Source organism: Bubalus kerabau, chromosome 4 (assembly GCF_029407905.1).
Source record: "Bubalus kerabau isolate K-KA32 ecotype Philippines breed swamp buffalo chromosome 4, PCC_UOA_SB_1v2, whole genome shotgun sequence".
Taxonomy (NCBI): domain Eukaryota; kingdom Metazoa; phylum Chordata; class Mammalia; order Artiodactyla; family Bovidae; genus Bubalus; species Bubalus kerabau.
In genome coordinates, this window is record NC_073627.1 from 15107039 (window position 1) to 15123334 (window position 16296).

The following is a 16296-nucleotide window of genomic DNA, read 5'->3' on the forward strand; positions in this document are numbered from 1 at the left end:
GGGCTACTATCCATGGAGTCACAAAGAGCTGGACACAACAATTAAGCGTACTATGGAAGTAAACTTGTCAAATATAAGAAACTTTCGGGAGAAGGCAGTGGCACCCCACTCCAGTACTCTTGCCTGGAAAATCCCATGGATGGAGGAGCCTGGTAGGCTGCAGTCCATGGGGTTGCTAAGAGTCGGACACGACTGAGCGACTTCACTTTCACTTTTCACTTTCATGCATTGGAGAAGGAAATGGCAACCCACTCCAGTATTCTTGCCTTGAGAATCCCAGGGACGGGGGAGCCTGGTGAGCTGCCGTCTATGGGGTCGCACAGAGTCGGACACGACTGAAGCGACTTAGCAGCAGCAGGATGAAGGGAAATGTAACAGGTATGAAAATGCATAAAATGGAGAAGACTGGAAATGGTAATGATGTTAAATAAACATAAGGCTAGTTTTCCCTCTTAATTTCATAAAAATGCATATGATTGTTCAAAATAAAAGAAAAACTTTGTATTTAAAAAAAAAAAAGAAAGAAACTTTCCTCTGAAAATAACTAGAAAATATTTCAGGCATTCAAAAAAGTTTGAAAAATAAGATAATGTACACTCTTTAACACCCTAGCTAGATTTAGTAAATACTGACATTTTCTCCGTATTTGTTCCAGTTCTGTCTATTTTAAGAGAATATTAGAGGTTAACATTCTCTCTCCTTTTCCCTTCCTTGCTCCTCCAGAGGTATTTATTCTCCTGAAGTTGGTGTGTTTTATACTTGTCCTATATATGTTTATGGACTTCCCTGGTGGCTCAGACGGTAAAGAGTCTGCCTTCAATGCGGGAGACCTGGGTTTGATCCCTGGGTTGGGAAGATCCCCTGGAGAAGGAACTCCAGTATTCTTGCCTGGAGAATTCCATGGACAGGGGAGCCTGGCAGTTTACAGTCCATGGGGTTGCGAACAGTCGGACACGACTGAGCAACTTTCACTTTCACTTACATATGTTTGTATGCCATTATTGTTTTATGTTTAAAATTTTTACGTAGATGGTCTTTGGGTGTTTAATTAACTTGCTTGTTTCACTTTTTAAAAAGTATTCATTGTTCGTGTTGATACACCTAGTTCATTTGTTTTTAAATACTATGTAGTATTCCATTATATTTATCCATTTCCTCCTGATAAACATTTAGGTTATTTCCAATTTTGGGGGTGCTTCTTTAGAGCGCGTATTGTGTACTCTTATCAATTCTTAAATCTGTATGTAGGTGTATATATTTATATGGGTTTCTTTATCTGAGGCTTACATCTTTATTTCAGTTTTGATAGACTCCTTATTTTGCTGGAATTTCACAGAGAATGCTTTTTGTATTTTGCAGTTGTTTTAAAGGGAGAGACTACTGAAATGCATTTTAGCCTTGTGTTGTTAACCCAGGGGGCTAGGGTTGTGGAGTAGTCCCTAGATACATTTCTAGACCAGGGTTCTCCAAAGAACTTTCTGTGGTGATGGAAATGTTCTGTATATGTACTGTCCAGTCTGGTAAGCCACTAACCATACATGGCCATTAAGCACTTGAAATGATGCCTCGTTAAAATTTTTGCTTTAGATGTCCAAACTTTCTAACTGTGTCATTGATCTCCTTTAGCTGCTATTTCTGCCACCTGCACAAAGGACTCTTCTTATTTCTCAAATCCCTTTTACCTGAGAGGTTGACTCCAGTGGTTTTTTAACAATAGGGGAGAAAGTCTAATGCAGTAAAGAGCATAAGCTTACGAGACAGGTGGACTTCTCCTTTACTGTAACTCTTAGTGGCACTGACTGTTACCTTGGACCAGTCATTCAGCCTTTCTACATGCATCTTTAAAAGGAGATGATAATAATAATACCTAGTTCATGGAGTTGATGTGGAGATAATGCATTTAAATGTGTTTATTAGCACAGTTCCTCTCTCTGGCGTATAGGAAGCCCTTGTGAAAGCTAGCTGCTACTATTTTTCCTGTTATTACTAAAATGGGAGGATAGGGAATGGAGACAAAGGAGATTCACCGGAAGAGCACAAACTTGTGAGTAATAACCTTAAAGCTAGATTGGGACACTCTTCCAGATCAAAGGGAGATATCCTTGTTACTTTGGACAAATTAGTTTCATAATTTAAAAAACAGTGTGTGTTAGTTGCTCAGTGGCATCTAACTCTTCGCAACCCCATGGACAGTAACCTGCCAAGCTCCTCTGTTGATGGAGTTCTCCAGGCACAAATACTGGAGTGATTAGCCATTACCTTCTCCAGGGGATCTTACCGACCCAGAGATTGAACCTGGGTCTCCTGCATTGCAGGCAAGATTCTTTACTGCCTGAGCCACCACGGGAGCCCAATTTTAAGAAGATGACTAGTAAATAGATTGTTGTTCAGTTGCTAAGTCGTGTCTGACTCTTTGCGACCTCATGGGCTATATATAGCCCACCAGGCTCCTCTGTCCATGGGATTTCCCAGGCAAGAATACTGGAGTGAGTTGCAGTTTCCTTCTCCAGGGAATTTTCCTGACCCAGGGACTGAACCCCAGTCTCCTGTATTGGCTGGTGACTTATTTACCACTGAGCCACCTGGGAAGCCCAGTAAACATATTACAGATGATTTATTTTGTTATGCCATTCATGGTTTATGTGTAACATTAGATTAAAGAATGAGACTTGATTAGATACTGAATATTAACTTCTGTTGGAAACAAACTTCACTCACCCTGTACACCAATACTTTCTTCCCTCAGATAGCAGTTAGAAATAGGGAGACAATATTAACATTTTTTTCCATAGAAACACATATATATAGAGTTATAGGGTCGAAAAGTCTGAAAATACTGTAAATATCCTTCTTAGTATTAAAACAGTAAAAATGTGTAAGCCAAACTGAAACATCTGCAGTGGCATCTGGATTTTAATCTTGGCCTGACTGCACCCCTGGATCTCTGCCCTTTGTAGGTAGTTTTGCTTCTGGGTATCATTTGTTGAACACTTTTTTAATTTTAGTTATTACAGTAAAACATGGTCTGTGCTCTCAAGAAGTTAACAGATGAGCTGAGGACCCATGAGTAATTGCCTGTAGTATAAACGTGCTCACGCTATAACAGAGAGCTGTACAAAGTGTCAGAGAAGCACCGGGCCCAGAGGCCCAGAAGAAGACGGAAAGGTAACATCTTATCAGGGCCTTGAAAAAGGTCTAGGATTTCTCGCAGCTTCAGCAAATGAAGGCAATATCTACTTAAAATGTATAGACAAGTTTTTAAATGAAAACAATAGGAAATTAACAAATACAGATTGTGCCAAAAGTGTATATTTAAAAAACCCAGGCGTGTAGAAAAGGACCCCAAGCAACAGTTAACACTTAGTGTTATTGACCAGTTCTTCCAGAGAGCTCAGAGAAGAGGTGTCCCCATAGACCCTATTAAGTAAACTTCTATTATGGAATTCAGAGGAGTGGAAAGTGTTGCCTCAGCAACTGCCAGGTTATTTAAATAGTGTACATAAAAACATAATTCTTCTGTTAAGGTAATAATCTGTCACATGGGCCAGAATCCTTGTTGTTCAGTCAAGAAACTCTCCCTTAAGCCAGTCTGTGTTGGAAATACATTGGCAAATTTCTGGTCTTTGGTTCCCCTCCCCACTCCACCCCGACTCCCCATGCAGACCACTTTCCATCCTTAGCATATTCTCTTTGTGGTCTTATTAATGTCTTTGATTAGGCTTCAGTTTCCTTTCACACCAGTCCTCTTCTAATCGTGCCTTGAGGCGGCCTCTTAGCTTTCTTACCTTGAGTTTCCACCAAAGCTCTACTTTTTGTTTGGTAGGGGGAATATCCAATTTCAGTAAAGCCCTAATTTTCCAACTTTACTGCACATGGGAATTATCTGGGGAGAAAGATTAAAACTACAGATTACTGAGCTTCACCTGGGGTTCTGTAAATTTGAGTTGCATTTTGATACTCTACTTTTAACAGTTTCGGTTCAGTTCCGTTCATTCACTCAGTTGTGTGCAACTCTTTGCGACCCCATGGCTGGCAGCACACCAGGCTTCCCTGCCCATCACCAACTCCCAGAGTTTGCTCAAACTCTTGTCCGTCAATTCGGTGAGGCCATCCAACCTTCTCATCCTCTGTCATTCCCTTCTCCTGCCTTCAGTCTTTCCCAGCATCAGGGTCTTTTCCAATGAGTCAGTTCTTCTCTTCAGGGGGCCAGAGTATTGGAACTTTAAGTATCAGTCCTTCCGATGAATATTCAGGACTGATTTCCTTTAGGATTGACTGGTTTGATCTCCTTGCAGTCCAACGGACTCTCAAGAGTCTTCTCCAACACCGCAGTTCAAAAGCATCAATTCTTCGGCACTCAGCTTTCTATATGGTCCAACACTCACATCTGTACATGACTACTGGAAAAACCATAAGAGTCACCTTCGCAAAGAGTCGGACACGACTGAGCGACTTCACCTTCACCTTCACCTCACTGGAAAAACCATAGCTTTGACTATAAGGACTTTGTTGTTAAAGTAATATCTCCGCTTTTAAATATGCTGCCTAGGTTTGTCATAGCTTTTCTTCCAAGGAGCAAGTGTCTTTTAATTTTGTGGCTGCAGCACCCTCTGCAGTGATTTTGGAGTCCCCCAAAATAAAGTCTGTCACTGTTTCCATTGTTTCCCCATCTATTTGCCATGAAGTGATGGGACTGGATGCCATGATCTTAGTTTTTTGAATGTTTAGTTTTAAGCCAGCTTTTTCACCCTCTTCTTTCACTTTCATCAAGAGGCTCTTTAGTTCCTCTTCGCTTTCTGCCACAAGGATGGGGTCATCTGCATATCTGAGGTTGTTGGTATTTCTCCCAGCAATCTTGATTCCAGCTTGTGCTTCATCCAGCCTAGCATTTTGCATGATGTACTCTGCATAGAAGTTAAGTAAGCAAGGTGACAATATACAGCCTTGACGTACTCTTATCCCAGTTTGGAACCAGTCCGTTGTTCCATGTCTGATTCTAACTGTTGCTTCCTGACTTGCATACAGATTTCTCAGGAGCCAGGTAAGGTGGTCTGGTATTCCCATCTCTTTCAGAATTTTCCACAGTTTGTTGTGGTCCACACAGTCAAAGGCTTTGGCATAGTCAATGAAGCAGAAGTAGATGTTTTTCTGGAACTCGCTTGCTTTTTTGATGATCCAGCGGATGTTGGCAATTTGATCTCTGGTTCGTCTGCCTTTTCTAAATCTAGCTTGAATATCTGGAAGTTCTCGCTCAGTTCACTCAGTACTATTGAAACCTAGCTTGGAGAATTTTGAGCATTACTTTGCTAGCGTGTGAGATGAGTGCAATTGTGCAATAGTTTGAATATTCTTTGGCATTGCCTTTCTTTGGGATTGGAATGAAAACTGACCTTTTCCAGTCCTGTGACCACTGCTGAGTTTTCCGAATTTGCTGGCATATTGAGTGCAGCACTTTCGCAGCATCATCTTTTAGAATTTGAAACAGCTCAACTGGAATTCCATCACCTCTTCTAGTTTCATTCAAAGTCATGCTTCCTAAGGCCCACTTGATTTCGCACTCCAGGATGTCTGGCTCTAGGTGAGTGATCACACTGTCATGGTTATCTGGGTCTTTAAGATCTTTTTTGTACAGTTCTCCTGTGCTTTCTTTAACAGTGTACCATGTGATTTTGCTGCACTTCTAGTTTTAGGATGGATAGTTTCAAGGCAGCATCTCAAACTTTATATTTTGGCCACTCTGGACAGCATGCTGTGCTGTGCTCAGTTGTGTCAGAGTCTTTGTGGCTGGGGACTGTAGGCTGCCAGGTCCTCTATCCATGGGATTTCTCAGGCAAGAATACTGGAGTTGGTTGCCATTTCCTCCTCCAGGAGATCTTCCTGACCTAGGGATTGAATCCACATCTCCTGCGTCTCCTGTCTTGGCAGGTGGATTCTTTACCACTGAGCCACCAGGGAAGCCCCTGTGAGGCTGGCAGGATCCAACTAGGGATGGAACCAGTGCCCCACTCCGTGGAAGTGCAGAGTCCTAACCACTGGATGCCAGGAAATTCCTGAGAAGTGTTTTTCAGATTGTGGGCTGCATGCAGCATGTTTTAAAAGCAGAAAAGAATGGAATAGAAGGTATTAAAATGGGATGGAAGAGAAGATATTAGTCTAAGAGAAAGTGAAAGAAAGTGAAAGTCACTCAGTCATGTCCAACTCTTTGTGACCCCATGGACTGTACAGTCCATGGAATTCTCCAGGCCAGAATGTTGGAGTGGGTAGCTGTTCCCTTCTCCAGGGGATCTTCCCAACCCAGATATTGAACCCAGGTCTCCCACATTTCAAGTGGATTCTTTACCAGTTGAGCCACAAGGGAAGCCCAAGAATACTGGAGTGGGTAGCCTATCCCTTCTCCAGTGGATCTTCCTGACCCAGGAATCAAACCAGGGTCTCCTGCATTGCAGGTGGATCCTTTACCATCTGAGCTTTGAGGAAAGCTAAGAGTAGTGCTTAAAAGACTTTACTTTTGGGCTATATACTAGATTGAGATATAAAATGTATTCTTACTTTGGGTCATGGACAAAAAGTTTGCAGACTGCCCTCTCAAGGTTATGTGTATAACCTTAACCTGACTGGTACTGACTTGCTCCCCAAAGTGGTGGTGCCACTTTAGGGTCCTGAAGATGATATATCAGTGTTTCTGTTGTTGCCTGTTCTTCTCAAAAGTTTGTTTGGATGGACTTTAAAATTTTTGTCTGTTGATAAGTATGAAACAGTATCCCATTGTGGTTTTACTCTGCCTTTTCCAGATAGCTAGTGAGGTTGACGTTAATCACTTTTTTCTTTAATACCGGAAAATTAATATAATTTATCTGCTAGATATTATATCAGTGTTGCAATGGTAATGAGGATAATCTTCAGTGGTATATTATAAATACATTTCCCTGAAGAGTGGAAATGACTTGACTTGCTAAAACTAGTGATTGACAGTTGAGGTGCGTAAGTGGTTTAATTTTACGAGTTTTCTCTTAATACACTATATTCTATGCTTAAACCTGAATCTTTGAATTTGGCATAATGACCTTATATTTGTATTCATACAAGACCATCAGTAGCCATTATTATTAGCATCGTTTTATTGATTTGAATATTAATATTTTTATATAGTTGCATAGATACCTGTCCAGTATTTTTCTTAAAATATTATAGTAAAAATATATGCATGTGATGTTGAAGACTATAAAAGGATAAAAAAAACTGGCCTTTCTTCCTTCCTTTTCTCCATTTCTCCTCCCCAGGAGCAACTATGAAAAAGAGCCTTATATGACCTCTTGGATGGATATACTATATTGCTCTTCCCTCCCTTTTTTTGTTTGTTTCTAATTTCTTTTCTCAAATGACATTCTCTCATTATTTTGTAGCTGGCTTTTTCTTCTACTTAATAACATATCTTCAAGATTTTTTATTTCAACCCATATGAATATTACCTTATTCTTTTCAACTGCTATATTGGATGCTATTATCTACATGCATTGTAATTTATGATTTAACTATTGATGTATATTTAGGTTAAACGAAAAAACCCACAAAATACACACAAACTGTTGCGTTAAGTATTTTGTAATTACTTAAGTGCATGTGTCTGTTTATCTGTAGAATAACTTGTAGGAGGTAGAATTGCTGGGTCAAAGGGCTATGCCTTCAGATAGATTTTTGCCAAATTGCCTTCTTAACAATTGAACTTATTTAAACTGTCCCAATAATACTTCAGAATGAACTGACCAGTATTTAATGTTAACTTTGAAAAGTGCTCACATTGTTCAGTATGTATATAGTCGTAGTTTGAATAGACCCTATTTTGTGGTTTCTAGCTAGATACTGGAGTGTAGAATTTGTGAGCCTTTTTTTGCCTTTCTTCCTCTTACCTCTAAACCTAATAGAAAGCAGACATACTTTAGCTTAAGATAAAGCTAAATGAACTGTTAAATCAGAATACAGTGGTTATCCAAAATCTTGTAGAATCTGTGAAAGCTGATCCCTCAAAATTAGATGTTGGACAGTGTTGCTGTTACTGTCTAATTTACTACAGAAGAGTACTATCAACAGTCTTTTTTAGGAAAAAACATTAACTGCTCTCATTGATAGTCTTTAAATAGCAATTTTCTGAGTTTCTCATTATAAAAGATTGATATACTGTGTTAAATACTGTTTTAATCAGTTGCCTTTTTTTTGCAAGTGACAGAAAACCAACATGTTCACTTTAAGCAAGCGACTTGCTTCAAGTCACACTTAGTTTGTGTGACTGGGAAATTTGAATGACAGCTTCTGCCGGTACTTTTCTCCCACTCCTGTTTCTTCTGTTTTCTTGTCTTTATTCCCTTCTTCCACAAGGGAGGTAAAGGTGGGTTGGCCCCAGACCACCTCTGGCCACCATCTTGGAAAGAATGAGCTTCAGAGCACTTCTCACTCAGCATCTGAATATAAAACTTCAGGCAGGACTCGAGCTGGCCCACAGTGCCAACAACCGGGAGATGGAATACTGTGTGTGGGGACCCCATCAGAATCAGGTGGTGTAGGGGGAGGTAATTCTCTAAAGAGAGTGATGCTGGCAAATGCTGCCAGTAAAAGAAGCATGCCAAATCTTTCTTAGGTCTAAGAGGTGGGTGTTCAGCTGCAGAGGTGGAATAGATACCATGAACAGGTAAATTATAAGGTAACAAACGGCTCAGAGAAGGCGACAAGAATTCAGAAGAGTTTGGGGGAATTAGTCTTTTGCAGGAAATGGTACCAGAGTCAAATGTTACGGTTGCCATGTTATATTCCACACCACTTGATTTCTTGCTTCATAAGGTCACTTTTATCCATCTTTTTCTTTGTTCTCACAGCCAGACTCTGAATCCAAGTCTTTATTTTCTCGGTAGTTGCAGATGCCCTGTCTCTGATCTGTTCCCCTTGTCCTTTTCATTGTACACACTGAAGCCAGAGAAGACTTTCTAGAACACTCTTCTCATGTCCCTGACCTGCTCAGAAAGCCTGTAACAACCTTCATTACTGCCCGAATAAAGTGCTGTGCAAATGCCTACACCTAACATTTAAGGATCCCTGTGTTCTGGTCCTTGAACTACTTTTCCAACCTTTGCTTCTGCAATCCTTTGCTTGGACTCTGTTTGACAGCATTTTGCATAAACAGCTGAGAGGAACACAGGCACTATCTCTGTAAGCAGGTTTGACTTGTGTTTCTTCTCTTGGATTTGAGGGATTCCTCTAGGCTCAGTCTTCGCTTTAATCCCTTTCGGCTTTCTCTTATTTATACTTATGCAGCTGAGAACCAAATAATTTCCAGAAGACAGTGAAATGGACTGGATTACCATCATGATGCTTATCACTAATATGATGATTCTGTGATTTAGTTGAATCTGTGAAAATTGCATCTTTGTAGTAGATGAAAATTTGCTGAGATGAAGGAGGTTTCTTTCCTTACTACGTAGGGTGGGTGCTCAGTCACTAAAAGTTGTGTCTAACTCTTTGCGACCCCATGAACTGTAGCCTGTCAGGCTCCTCTGTCCATGGGATTTCCCAGGCAAGAATACTGGAGTGGGTTGCCATTTCCTCCTCCAGGGGATCTTCCCGACCCAGGGATCGAACCTGCATCTTCTACTTTGCAGGTGGATTCTTTACCACTGAGCCACCAGGGAAACCCCTTACTATGTAGGCTCACCTGTGAAGTCTGGCCTAGGGTGATGATCCCTTGAACCTTTTTCTACAGAAAGTAATGGATATAGTCTTATTTGGAAAATCTTTCCAGTGAATGAATATGGGGAGTAGTGCTTTGTATAAAAGCTCTTGACCTTTTATATCCTTTAGTGTACTTTCTTCTCCTGGTGTCCTGTGCCCTTTTAGTTTGTACCTAATGAGAGTTAGCTGGACCTGAGGAGAGCTTAGAAATGGGGGACAGAAGAGGCAATCAAGAGGTGACCAGCAACCCAAAGCCATGGTTACCATAAAGCTTAATTGTGAAAAATGAATTCAGTGTTAACTGATCTTGATAAAATTAATCCTTGTATTTAAAAATACATTTCTTGTTCTGTAAACATCATTGGAAAGTGTAATAATAGTAATGCAGGCATAGCATTTTAAGAGAAACTTGTTTCTTCCCACAAATTTTCTTATTAAAATACTTCATAGACTTTTTCAGAGGATTGAATAAATATGCATGCTTGTTATAAACTAAGCTCCCAAATGATATATATCGGTATATTTATTTACATCCATGAGTATTCCTAGGCTGGACCTTGCAGCTCATCAGTTGGCAAACAGGCACCTGCTGTTGATGAATTTATGCTGAAAAATTAGAGTCTGTTGTCTGTTTCTTAGGAGAACCCCCGACCTCATTTTCTCCCAGTATTGGAACCTTGCTTGTCTTCTCTCTTCCTTCTTCTTTCTGTCTCAGCCCTAACCTTGAGCATCACTGTGGCACTCAGAAAGAACTTCTGGCCAAGGAAAGGGCTGCGGCACCAGTGGACTTCCTGTCTGGTTGCTGAGAGCCGTTTCTTAGTGCAGTGGGGCACCGTGTTGCGCCTGTTCTCTTGGAGATATCTTTTTTTCACTTATATTCTCGTCAGGTCTTTCACAAATACACTGTTAACTTTTTTTTATCATGGTTGCTTGTAAACCAGTTAACCCCTCTAGGTAATTGAGAACTGAATATAATTGCAATATATTTTTGTACTTCTAGTTTGGGATATAATGGGAAAACTTTGCATTTAGAAATTCCACAGACTTAAAGATCAGAGCTAAATCATTGCATCTTGGTGTTCTTTGAACTTGGCAGTTATTAGAAAAATAGAAGTATGACATATCTCTTTTCGGGGATGTACATCCAAACAGGAAAAACGGGAAAACCCGTAGTTGGTAGAGGTTGAGGTATTGATTTGTAACTATACCATTTCTTTCTTTACAGGTAGGCGAAAACCAAGAGTACATCGGCCTCGTTCTCCAATATTGGAAGAAAAAGACATCCCGCCCCTTGAATTTCCCAAGTCCTCTGAGGATTTAATGGTGCCTAACGAGCATATAATGAATGTTATCGCCATTTATGAGGTACTGCGGAACTTTGGCACGGTTCTGAGGTTGTCTCCGTTTCGCTTCGAGGACTTCTGTGCGGCTCTGGTGAGTCAAGAGCAGTGCACGCTTATGGCAGAGATGCACGTCGTGCTTTTGAAAGCAGTCTTGCGTGAAGAAGACACTTCCAATACTACCTTTGGACCCGCCGATCTGAAAGACAGCGTGAATTCCACGCTATATTTCATTGATGGCATGACGTGGCCAGAGGTGCTGCGGGTGTACTGTGAGAGTGACAAGGAGTACCATCACGTTCTTCCTTACCAAGAAGCAGAGGACTACCCTTACGGACCAGTAGAGAACAAAATCAAAGTTCTGCAGTTCTTAGTCGATCAGTTTCTCACCACAAACATCGCCCGTGAGGAGTTGATGTCTGAAGGGGTGATCCAGTACGACGACCACTGTCGGGTCTGTCACAAACTCGGGGATTTGCTTTGCTGCGAGACCTGCTCGGCGGTGTACCATTTGGAATGCGTGAAGCCGCCGCTCGAGGAGGTGCCGGAGGATGAGTGGCAGTGTGAAGTCTGTGTAGCACATAAGGTGCCTGGTGTGACTGACTGCGTTGCTGAAATCCAAAAAAACAAACCCTATATTCGACATGAACCTATCGGATATGACAGAAGTCGGAGGAAATACTGGTTCTTAAACCGGAGACTCATAATGTGAGTAAATCTGGTCTTAGATTTTTTTGTGTGTGTATTTAAAATTAAGCCAGCTTCCTTCATGATTGATGTAGCAGAGCTGTGCTGCCGACGTGATACAGAGTTTTGTGATTTAATAAGGAGTTGTATGCGTGTGTGCTAAGTCGCTTCAGTGTTGTCCTATTTTTGCAACCCAGTGGACTGTAGCCTGCCAGGATCCTCTGTCCATGGGATTCTCCAGGCAAGAATACTGGAGTGGATTGCCATGTCCTTCTCCAGGGGATCTTCTCCACCCAGGGATCAAACCTGTGTGTCCTGCGTCTCCTGTATTGGCAGGTTGATTCTTTACCACTAGCACCATCTGGGAAGCCCAGTGAGTTGTATAGTTTAATAACTACTAACTTGAAGCAATATGTGCATTAAAACAAGTTTTTACAATTGTAAGGACAGAAGGGTAGATGAGAAAAAGCAAAGTGTACACCATTGTATTCAATACCTAGGATGGAAAAATTAGTTACTTAAAATTACTTAAAGACATTAATTACTAGGTGGAAGGCCACATGCCACTGTGGGCCCTTCCCCCACAGTGGGGGATTCCCTGCACCGCCCCCCGGGATAGGCTCCATCCTCACTTTGGTGTTAGGATTTTCTTGCTTCTCTTTTTAGTTTTGCTGTATCTGTACATGAAATGGAGCAGCAAGAACAAACCGGCTGTCTCAGGAAAGATCGGTGCTGACACACTGATTGCAACCTCCCAGAAGATAAACCCAGCAAACTCATGCTCATAGTCTTGGCTTGTGCTTTCCCGAGGGTTTTCAAGAGATTGCTTCCAGGCAGGGCGGGGGGAAGAGTGGGAGAAAGTCTGGGGAAGCAGAGGGTTGAGCTCAGTGAGGGTGATGGACAGGGTTGCAGTGTGGACTTGGTTTTGGACAGCCTGTAGAGGTATGGTCAGGGAGAGTGGGCTGCTTTGTAGTTTCAGCTTCTAAAGTTTTCAGAGCCTTCTTCAAGCTCTCAGAACTAGGTCAAAGCAGAAAATTTGTCGTGGGATGAAATGAAAGAGAGGAGAGGAGAGAGGAAACTTCATCAGCATACGGCCAGACCGGGCCAGGTAGAAAGGAGGAGCTTAGCCAGGCCCACCCTTAGTTTTTAAAAGCGGTGCAGAGTAAAGAGCGAATTTCAGAGTTCTGTGCCGTTGTTGTCTTGCGGTGTTGCTGCTGAGAAATCTGAACCCATTCATTGATTCTTTGTATCTAACCAGTTTGGACTTACCTGGAAGCTTAATGACCCTTCTCTTTGCCTTGGTGTCTCCTGCAGTTGCAGAGTGACGCGGCCTCATGTGGGTCTGTTTTTGTCCATTGTGTGTGGTGGGCACTTTCAGGCTGACGGTGGAGTCAGTTCAGAGAGCTTCCCTTGAGGACTTCCTCCTCTCCTATTCCCTGTTTCATTTTTCTTGAACTGTTGTTTTATTGAATGTTGGACTTCCTGTTTTGGTCTTCTGATTTTATCTTTTCTCTCCAGTTTTCCTCTTTGTCTTCTTTGCAGTGTGTGTGTGTGTGTGTGTGTGTGTGTGTGTGTGTGTGTGTACGCATGCGTGTTGCTCGGTGTGCGTATGTGTTGCTCAGTTTTTCTGGAAGATTTTTCTGAAGATTGGTCTTCAAGCCCTAGTATTTATTTTTCCTTTCCTATCATTTTTATTTCTTAAGAGCTCTTTTGTTCTTAAAATCATCCTCGTTTTTTAAAATAACATAAAATCCTGGTCTTTTATTTTCTGGAAATAAAAATTTCTTTTACTTTTGAAGATATTTTTGGTCGTTCTTCATATATTTTTCCACTCTGTGTGTGGTCTCTGTTTCTTCTAGTCTGCTTCTCCCTGCTGTTTGTTTGTTTGTTTCTTCTATCCTTAGATGTCTGTTAATCTTTAGTTTTTTGCTCTTGATTGATTAACATTGTGGGATTCTACAGCTGATTAGAAGTTCTGAGCAAGTGGGTAGGCTATGTCAATTTTGAGCTTAACCTTTAGGTGATTTTTCTTAATCTTTGTTCTTGGTGATCCCCAGTGTCACTCACTATCTTTAGCCCTCCTCTTGAGCTTGTCAGGTGGCCCAGAGGGGCCTTTTCGCGTATCCTGCGTGGAGTGGAGCGTGAGGGTCTGGCTGGCTGGGTGGAGACGTGGGCTGCATTTACCATGCACGGCACAGCTTGTCAGGTGGCCCAGAGGGGCCTTTGCGTGTGTCCTGCGTGGAGTGGAGCGTGAGGGTCTGGCTGGCGGGTGGAGACATGGGCTGCATTTACCACACACTGCACAGCTTGTCAGGTGGCCCAGAGGGGCCTTTGCATGTGTCCTGCGTGGAGTGGAGCGTGAGGGTCTGGCTGGCTGGGTGGAGACGTGGGCTGCATTTACCATGCACGGCACAGCTTGTCAGGTGGCCCAGAGGGGCCTTTGCGTGTGTCCTGCGTGGAGTGGAGCGTGAGGGTCTGGCTGGCGGGTGGAGACATGGGCTGCATTTACCACGCACGGCACTTTTACTGTGTGCTTTGCTTTTTGTTCAGCCGCTCAGCTGTGTCTGATTCTTTGCGACCCCGTGGACTGCAGCATGCCAGGCGTCCCTGTCCTTCACTGTCTCCTGGAGTTTGCTCAGACTCATGTCCATTAAGTTGATGATGCCATCCAACCATCATCCTCTGTTGCCCCCTTTTCCTCCTGCCCTCAATCATTCCCAGCATCAGGGTCTTTTTCCAGTGAGTTGGCTCTTTGCATCAGGTGGCCAAAGTATTGGAGCTTTAGCATCAGTCCTTCCAATGAATATTCCAGGTTGATTTCCTTTAGGATTGACTGGTTGGATCTCCTTGCAGCCCAAGGGACTCTCAAGGGACTCCCAAGGGACTTCTCCATACTGTGTGCACAGCCACTTGGTTCCTTGGTTTTCTGTACGGTATCTTTGTTCCCGGTGTCCCCCGGTCCGGAGAACCTAACTTTTACCTCCTGTAGTAATTAAACCTTTAGTGGCTTAAAGTGGGTAGGTAAGTGGTCTCTAGATCTGCTCCTGAAGCAACTGTCAAGCCCTTCTCTGCTGTCGATACTCCACATTTCAGTGTCTTCTGAGGATTATGATTGCTGGGTCTCAGCTCCACCCTTTATATTTCAGGTTGCACTTTCTTGGCTCTGTTAAAGGCAGTTATCACTTGTCCATTTGCTTTCCTGCTTCCAGTTTTTGTTGTTGTTATTTTTATTTTCTCTAATCTTTTGTTTTAAAAATTTTTTTTGGAGTATAGTTGATTAACAATTTTATGTTAGTTTCAGGTGTACCACAAAGTGAATCAGTTACACGCATACAGATACCTACTTTTTTAAAAATTCATTTCCCATATATGCCATTACAGAGTATTGAGTTGAGTTCCCTTTGCTATACCGTGGGTCCTTCTTCGTTATCTGCTGTGTATAGTAGTGTATATATGTCAGTCCCAGTCTCCCAGTTTGTCCCTCCTCACTGTTACCCTCTGGTAGCCATGCATTTGTTTTCTCCATCTGTAATGCTGTTTCTGTTTCATAGACCAGTTCATTTGTACCCTTTATTTAGATTCCATATGTAAGCGATATCATGGTGTATGTTGTTCTCTGACTTACTTCACTTAGTTTAAGAGTCTCTAGTTGCATCCATGTTGCTGCAAAATGGCATATTTCGTTCTTTTTAGAAAAATATTTATTTATTTGGTTGTGTCAGGTCTTAGTTGCAGCAGTTGGGATCTTCATTACATCACGTGGGGTCTTTTGTTGTGGCCCATAGGCTCAGTAGCTCTGAGGCATGTGGGATTTTAGTTCCCTGACCAGGGATTGAACCCACATCCTCTGCATTGCAAGAGAGATTCTTAACCACTGGACCACCAGGGAAGTCCTTACTTCATTTTTTTTTTTTTAATGGCTGAGTAATATTCCACTGTATGTATGTACCACATCTTCTGTATCCATTCTTCTGTGAATGGGCATCTAGATTACTTCTTTTGTCCTGGCAGTTTAGTGCTGCGGTGAACACGAGGGTGCATGTATCTTTTTGAATTATGATTATCTAGTTTCTTTATTCTTTTATGTTTAGGTCTTTTTTAAAAAATGCAGACATACTTTATAATTTTATTTATTTATTTGGCTGTGCTGGGTCTTCGTTGGTGGTATGGGCTTTTCTCTAGGTGCAGCAAGCAGGGGTTACTCTCTAGTTGCCGTGTGCGGGCTTCTCATTGCGGTGGCTTCTTTTGTTGTGAGTGCATGGGCTTCAGTAGCTGCTGTTCCCAGGCTCTAGATCACAGGCTCAATCATTGTGGCCCATGCATTTAGTTACTTTGAGGCATGTAAGATCCTCCTGGACCAAGGATCGAACCTGTGTCTCCTACACTAGCAAGCCAGTTCTTTACACTGAGCCACCAGGGAAGTACTCTAAGTGTACGTCTTTAAAAATATTTCTTTAGCAGTTTTAAGAGGGTTTCAAGGGCCTTCCCTGGTGGCTCAGATGGTAAGAATCTGCCTGCAACGCAGGAGACCTGGGTTCAATCCCTGGGTTGG

General features: G+C 42.1%; 1 protein-coding gene across 3 annotated transcripts in view; it reads left to right on the top strand.

Annotated features, from left to right (window-relative positions):
* BPTF (bromodomain PHD finger transcription factor) overlaps positions 1–16296 on the top strand; it is a 135828-nt gene that overhangs the window by 30487 nt on the left and 89045 nt on the right. For all 3 annotated transcript variants that reach the window (XM_055575491.1, XM_055575490.1, XM_055575493.1), the window contains exon 2: positions 10943–11765. In XM_055575491.1, the coding sequence (XP_055431466.1) occupies positions 10943–11765 (823 nt within the window). The remainder of the gene's footprint in view (positions 1–10942; positions 11766–16296) is intronic.